At 33.3% G+C, this 8722-nt stretch overlaps 1 protein-coding gene across 1 annotated transcript in view; it reads right to left on the bottom strand.

Annotated features, from left to right (window-relative positions):
* LOC119834366 (nesprin-1-like) overlaps positions 1-7370 on the bottom strand; it is a 37228-nt gene extending 29858 nt beyond the window's left edge. Inside the window, exon 1 of the mRNA XM_038358710.1 lies at positions 6808-7370. Coding sequence (XP_038214638.1) covers positions 6808-7312 — 505 coding nt within the window. The 5' untranslated portion in view covers positions 7313-7370. The remainder of the gene's footprint in view (positions 1-6807) is intronic.
* Positions 7371-8722: the final 1352 nt, after the last annotated feature.

Below are 8722 nucleotides of genomic sequence, written 5' to 3' on the forward strand. Positions count from 1 at the left end.
GCTTAAAAAACCTACGATATATAACATTTCTAAGCAGCATATTTGTGGATAATAAAGACGAGAGTGGGTGTTTGTTTATTTATTTATTTATTCAAGCCATTTTATGTTGCAATTTTGGAGTTTGGAGGATGGTAAGGAGTGACACAGATTACTTTTTACAGCGGTGAATGTATTATTCAGATAAAGAATTTCCCGTGCTAAAGCCGCGAGCGGAAGTTTATTTTTAATAAATTCAAAAATACAATTCAATATTATTCTATATAAGTTTAATTTTTAGTTTTATAGCATTGAAATGCTTTATAAATGAGAAATTTTGAAAGAATAGAAAAAATTTTTCATCAAAAAATCCTGCCTCGTGATCAAAAAATTTTTTCTATTCTTTCAAAATTTCTCATCTATATAAGTTGTCATTACTAGATGACTACTAAGTCTCACCTATAAAGGAGTTGTTCATATTACCATATACGATTGTACTGGATTATTGAAACACTATGAACTATTTAAAAGGATCTTCTGAACTTAATGACTACTACATATATCAATCAAATGACATAATGGGGACACCCATATAAATACTGATTTATCGTATATCGTATCGTGTGACCGCCTGACCATATTTACACTAATATTATAAAGAGGAAACTTTTTGTATGTTTATAAAGTTTTCACGCAAGAACCGCTGGGCAGATTTTCATAATTATTTCGCCATTAGAAAGCTGCATCTTTACTAAGTGGCATAGGCTATATATGTACCACGAGCGTAGCTGGGACAAAATGAAGCTAGTCGGTTGCAAAAAAAGATCATTGTGACATTAAAATCGAGTAATAAGGTGAAGATATAAAAATACCTCTATAATTTTTATGTAGGATTTCAACTGATATTGACAATCCAACACTTAAGAAAATATATATTTAAAAATTAATCAAAGAAAAACATAAACCTTAATAAATAACATAAAATTAAAATAAAATAGTGTGCGCCAAAGAAACTTGCCACACACGAGACGATGGAACACCCTTCTATCAGCCAGATGTTTCAAGTAGGTATTTTAAAAACTTTTACCTATTTAGAAATTAAAAACTTTTTAACGGATTTTAAACGCGATTTATTCATTATATTATCAACCCGACGTTTCGAACACTTTACAGCGAGCGTGGTCACGGTCTCAGTCCCCCCGTGAAAATCCGTTATAAAGTTTTTAATTTCTAAATGTATAATACTCACGTAAAATCAAACACAAGAAAACTTTTACCTAGTTTAACTAAAGCCCGCTTGCTGGAATTGAATATCATGTTTCACCTGTGACAAGCGTAAGCTGTGACTCCCACGGCTTATAACGGATTTATAAAATATCCTTTAAGGAATTACCGAGTTTTAAACGTAATAAACGCCCAGTTTTTAATTATAGAAGGATAGAAATAACAGCTTATATTAAGTCTCTAATAAATTAGTAGAGTGGCTTTGGCCTCGGACAATAAGTGCCTGTATTTGAGTATATCCTTTAACATTTGACGTAGGTGCAATTCCTCTGTTGGATGGAGCTTTCAACAAAGAGAAGAAGAAAAAAACTCTATTCTGCACAATGCCAGTGCCAGTTTTCAATCTGGAATGTGAACTCTTTAACGATCAAATTGAATATATAATTTAACTATTTTAGCAAATCCTCTGGACCGTTTCTACAAATCCAAAAGAATTATCAAATTTATTGATATCAGCAGAGTTTGAGTGTGTTAGACGAGCACGCTTCAGCTCGATTTGGGCCAACTCGTATCGGGAAAGGTACCACACCCTATAGAATGTCAGCGTGAAATAATAGAATGCTACTGTGTTTCATTTGATGAGTGAGAAAGCCGTAGGCCTGTATGCTTTTCTTGACCCCTTCCAGCCCATTTCTTTATTCCCATCGTCAATTCTTTTCTCTATAAATATTCATGGGCGGTTGTGATCGCTTACTATCAGGCGAACCTCCAACTCAGTTCCCCGCTATGACATAAAAAAGTAACATAACACAAATTAACATTACGCATCGTCCGTTACAAGCCGCAGTCAAAAAAGTAAAAGTGTTCAGAAAAAGCACAACAGAAAATGGCGTCTTAAATAAACATGACCGACTCGCAGCGACGATGACATCACCCCAATTACGATGCACAGAGTATTTAGCTGCAGAGGAATCTCATTTTTTCTTGTTTACAGATTAATAAATAGTTTCTACGGTATAATGGGTTTAAATAATTGAACAGAGATAATTGATGAATAAATTTAAGGGTGAAGCCATTAATATATGAATAAGAATTGGAATTAAAACAGGGTTCAGTCATAAAAATTTAAGCAATGCGATATCGATAGAGATGTTTTATATACTTCTTACTAAGGGCTAATTGCCCTTCATACGTTCTTAAAAATCGGACCATAAATTGACACTTAGTATTAATTTTTGTAAAACGATTTTTACAACGTTTCATTAATACATATTATACCAATGAATAGAACAACGAATATTTATTTAATGCTTATAAGAAGCACAGTTACAGCTTCGAAAGCACTTATCAACACCCTATACCTTTTCACCCAACTTTAGCCCTACACCTTATATTTATATGTATTCATATCACTATTGATATGAATACATTATAAGATATAATACATATATTATTATTTAAATGTTGATAACCCTATGGTTACCAACATTTAAAAAATTCTAACAAAACTCAAATAAGCTGAGATAAACAATAATTTAGTGCGCCGGCTGCTGCAAAAACGTTAATGGTGAAGGTAAACGCCGACTGATGACATCATCCAAATAATTGAAGTCACACGTCACAATAAACACGTGAAACGGACAACTTGCCTATCCGGTTTGTTAAAATTTCATTTGCATGTTATTTGAAAACAAAATGGTCGCTAACTTTTTAGCAAAGTTTTCCGAATCTTATGTGTGTAAAATTGGCTTTCGAAGTTTTAAAAGATAATGTCTTCGTGCCAATAATAGTGAGGTTTAAGTTATTTGCTTCCAATTTAACCGATTACAAAAATGAGTAGGTTACCAATTCGACTGTATTTGTGTTTGTTAGCTTACTTTGTAATGGGCCAACCGATTTTGATGATACTTTTTTAGCTGTCTAATTTAAATTTTGCCTAGTTTTCACTACTTGAAGACGATTTATTTATTTGTGTAAAATAATCCATAAATGCTAAAGAACATGGGTATAAAGGGTAATGGCATGTTTGAATGAATATAAAGAAGCAAAATAAGACATTTTACATTCGTTTTTTCTGCGTCTTTGATAACTTTTAAGTGGTGATTGATTAACGTTTCTCTCAAGCAACTAAAAATGGGTCAGCACTTTTTTGGGTCAATGTGTCATGCAACAATTACTTTCGCTGTACAGCAAAGGATTTATTATGTTGTCTGTTCTGTCTGTCTGTCTGTTATCACAACCATTGTAGGTCGTTTTCGAGATGGGTTCCATAATTATATGAATAATCACTAAGAGTATAAAGCAAAGTCGCTTCCCGCGTCTATCCCGATGTATATTTGTTTAGATATTTACAACTATACAGTGGATTTGGATGCTTTTTTTGTAATAGATAGAGTGATTCAAGAGGAAGGTTTATATGCATAATAACATCTATTAAACTACTCCGATTTAACGCATGCGAACTCGCGGGCAAATGCAAGTTTTTATATAGAAAGACTGGATTTCAATGTTAAAATATCGTAGAGTTAACATTAAAATGACCACTGCAAGTTGATATTTCTAGCTTATTGAGGAAAATGAATTAAACTAATCTTATGAAGAGGAAACATTTGTGTTTTTGTATGTATATTTGTAATTCACACCAAATTTAAAGGAGCGCTTACAAAAATTATTTTACCATTAGATAGTTACATCTTCACTGAGTGACATAATATGTACCTCGGGCAAAGCCGAGTCGAAAAGCTAGTATTATATAAAATTACCCATAATTGCATTTGATATAATCATTGTAGAATTATGCAGTTGTTATATATTAACTAACTTTGTTTATTATAATGGATTTTCTTGACGATTTTATTCTAACCAATTTTTATATAATAAAGGTCAGAAACTTATAACAATTTTATGATGAGAATAAGAAACATTGACCAAAGCTTAAGATAATTTTACAAAAGATGGATAAATGCATTTATTTAAAGTGACATCATCAAAATATTTACACGTTATGACGCAATATAACAAATATTTATAATTAAACCAGCATCTTGATGATAAGATATCATTGACCTTGGTGTAATGCAAACTTAATTCAACTGTAGGATGGTGATTTGTTGTTATCACTGGCCAGATTATCTTTTAATTTCTCGCTAAATATATCTACGTGATTAATATCATGCATGCATTTGTATTTATTACATATAAACAATAGTTAAAAAAAAACTAAAAAACACGCTTTAACAAAAATCATATTTTGCAAATTAAAAAATGGAATAATTTTATCAAATTAGTGTATTGTCATCGGTCCTCAATAAATCTACAAAGTTTGAACGAAATCTGGCCGTTTAAAGTGGGTCAAAATCGCGCCCAAAGAAGTCGGTTACAAACAAACATACAAACAAACATACAAACAAACATACAGGTGAAGCTAATAAAAAGCGTGTAATAAATTAATATATGTTAATTATGTATAAACTACGTGGATTGGTTAGTGATTACGTTTATAACAGAATTCGATATTCGAGAGACAAAAAGTTTGAGTCCTGATTGACTGTGTGAACTTAGAGTATAATTTTTAGAACACTAGGATTTTTACAAGCTTTCATAGCTTCGTTTGTATGTTTGTGTGTGACTTTTGCACTTAATTTTACTTTAAGCAGAATGTTTAAATCTTCTTACACTTATCAAGGGTCCGTGACGCTATAATTACTTCCTGAATTTCGAGTTATTTTATTATACCGATTAGAATGGCAGGATTAAATAATATCCTTACGTTTATGAACAATTAGTTGATTCTATCATTAAATCGTTTTGTTTTATATTTATACTAAGAATTGTATATAATATAAAAATCAACAATGGATGTTTTTACTAAAGTTGGAATATGAAATACTTCATTAGTGAAAATAAATTGTATTATTATTTGGTAAATTTTATTTGTGATGATTTGCTCCAGAGATAAAGAAGCTGATCTCTCGACCTATGCTGTCATCGTATTTTATATACTTGATTTATGAGATATCCAATATTGACGTAACATGTTATGAATCTCATAATTAGTCTTCAAATGTTTAAAAGAAATTTTAATATGATCCGATACTTAAACAATGTTTCATTTTCCTATTCCATTATGTTCAACTCCAACAAAAATTACCCGAACATTGCAAAACCAAATTTTACGATTATTGATAAATCGTATTTGCACATTTTGATTTTACTAAGATACCATATTATTTAAGAAAACATTCCCAATTCAACTATAAATTATCATATGCATAATTTATTAAGTATCGTAGCAAAAGTATTATATTTTAAAATATGCTTAATATTCAATAGAATCCCCAAGAACCTCTACCGGTTTTAAATGTATTTTGCATGCAGTATGCATTTAGCAAATGAAATAGTAATGACTGCTGTTGTAAAAATATCTGGTTATTTTAGTTTGTTTTTTATATTCCAATCACGTAGCCGATTATGGCGAATCATTTTATGTTATTAACATGTTATTTTATTTGTAATTTATACGCTATCTTGAAAAATAGAAATAACAAGCACAGCCTAAGATGTACAATAGCATAGTTCTCAAGTTGTGAATTCTTTTTTTATGTCAGGTCAGGTAGCCGATGGTTCACCTGAAGGTAAGCGATCACCACCGCATATGAACATTCGCAGTGATCTATGGTAGTGTCTGCGAATGCGCTGCCCGCTTCTAATGGGTCAGCCGTGATAAGAAAAGGATTGACGAAAAAAAAGATTTTTTCTATATCGGACAATGGGTTCCGGAGATTATACAAACAAAACTTCTAAACTTACTAACTCTACGTGTTTAGAAGATCAGTATGTATACGCATATTTTTTACCAGCCCTTGGTTAACCACCAATGAGTGAAATTTATATCTAATAAATGTTCATAATAATTTAAAATCGAGTGTAGTTTTTTGTATCGAAAAAGGTTATTTCACTACATACAGGCCGCGGTTCACACAATAATAAGTAATGAAAAAGAAAAATTGAAGTTGAATAAAAAAAAATGAAAACTTATGTGTAATGCTAATATTTCTAATACGAACTATAATTTCAACGTCTGATAAATTGACATTCACTATTTCACTATTTTCCTTAAAAATAAAGCTTTAACGCTAAATTTACGATGAGAGTAATCTGATAAAACGTAAAGGTATAGAATAAATTAGACTTAAATCAGCTCCTGGATTCTTGGAGCTTCTAACAGGTTTAACGAGTGACCACTTTGTAAAAAGGATCTATGTAGAGACCCTTTTTTCTAGAATGTTACGATGTTTTATATGATGCAATACGTACTATTTTGGACATAGATATATATACGAATTTTACGGATACTTGGTTTGGTTGATATGGTAAACAGAGTTTTTGAAATGTTAAAAAAAATACTTATATCGTAAGTATCGTAACTGATCAGGTAAACGCAAGGTAAAGTTTTGGTCGTATAATTCATTACAGTGATTGATACGACATTTCCTTTTATATTAAAGCCATTCAATAGCTGATCAATAAACCATTAAGTATGAAACACAGGCCGTATAAGGAAGTCTCAAAACTCGTCTTATGTAGAGTCACCATATTAAAGCGTACCTCGTATTTCTGCGATGTGAGAGTCATATTCCGATCTGCTTCTCAAGTACTCCTTCTTGGGCGCAGTCTGCAGCGCATGCTGTTTGTACTCCGAGTACCACTCGCTCTGCGGCGACTCCGGCCTCTCCTCCCGTTCCACCACTGTCCTCTTGACCACACGCTCGAACTTTACGAGCCGGACTCCGGACGCCAGGTCGCCCTCTTCGACCTGCCTCTCCGTTTGCCTGTGCTCCGTTTCTGTCTCCACATGCCTCAATTTCAAGTTCGGAAACGTAGTTTCAAATGTCTTTGTCGGCGACTGTGTGTCGCGCGTGTGTTTTAACTTCACTTCGATTTTCGGCGACTCCGGCCGCCGTTTGCGCTGTTCGATGCGACGCTCTATGTCGTCGACGTCTGTGGTGGCGTCAACAGAATCGCTGCTGCCGCGCCCGCTCCACACTCTCTCGAAGAAACTGACGCGGTTGCGGAGGCCGCTATGCGACGGGTTGTCGCGCTCGTCTGACATTGCGACATGACCTCCCACGTCGGTGGCTCGCTCGATACTAACCGGCGAGTGGAGTAAGTTAAGCTAAGTGCATGCGCGATAGGCTGTAGGCTAGACGGCGACTAGACAATTTCCCTTAGCTTTGTGTAACTGAAAAACCACTTTTCGGCAATTCATAACATTGTACAGTGCTATCGGCCGTTTCCTGTTACAAATTGAATCGTTTTATAGTTCGAATAGTTTATTATTCGAGATATCACAAGTATTATAAAGGAAATCGTAAAGTAATAAAGTTTCCTTGTGATTTGTGATAATGTTGAATGGATAAGTTAAAGAAGTATAGTAAATATACGTAATTTGAGAATTAAATAACAGTGGATTAAAGAATCAAAGTAGAATTTTCCTCAAATGTAATGCTTCTGTCACTAAACATTATTAATATTCCATGGGTTTAAATTCCAATTATTTTTCACGGTGCTTTCCTTTTCTTTAGGCTTTTATTATGATTGATTGAAGTCAATTCCCATTATATATCTTGTTTAACGACATGCAAGGCGTGAATCTCATCCTACTTATCCTCCTTTCTACTTATATTATAAATGCGAAAGTTATTAAGGATGTGTGTGTGTTTGTTGCTCTTTCACACAAAAACTACTGAACCGATTGCAATGAAATTTGGTACGTAGACAGGTGGACAAATGGAATATGGGCAACTTTTTATCCCGATATGCCTACGGGATACGGACTTACGCAGGTAAAACCGCGGGGCGCAGCTAGCTATTCATATAGATGTATTAAAGCATATTATGCTCCTGTTAAATAACAATAAATGATTTGTAAAATTCAGTTAATCGGACGATAAGTAATTTCGATTTACAGCTATCGGTCAGAAATCTGCTAGATAAACATTTGGCACGCGATAGCACTTTGCTGTTGGTGATAATATAATGCACATTAATCTAATATTATATATTTAACTGTTTTTTATCGACATTTATTACATAAGAGTGTTTGTGTATTTTTGTTAATTATTTAGATTTAAATCTGGTTAAAGTTTCATTTTTATTAATGCGTTTCCGAACGAGTGTTTACAATTAAACGCCCGAAATTACAGGATTCGCATCAATTTTCGATTTTTGTATTTCTTGATAATCTGCATAAGTGACTTGCCGAGTCCCCTGGTGGGGTACGGGGCATGGACAGAAAAGATCAGTCTTCTGAGTACTGCCAAATCTTTTTTGCCCCCGCCGGGAAACGAACTCTAATATTATATCAACCCCCTTCTACACGCTAGCGATAACCACTTTACCAAGGAGGCTATCGCATAACAATACAAAAAAATCCGGTTGACAAGCTATTCTCAAAACATATTTTGCTTCGTCCATCTATGGTTGAGAACTTTCGGTTAGATTCGATTTTTAACATCGGTTA

Source organism: Zerene cesonia, chromosome 19, assembly GCF_012273895.1.
Source record: "Zerene cesonia ecotype Mississippi chromosome 19, Zerene_cesonia_1.1, whole genome shotgun sequence".
NCBI lineage: Eukaryota > Metazoa > Arthropoda > Insecta > Lepidoptera > Pieridae > Zerene > Zerene cesonia.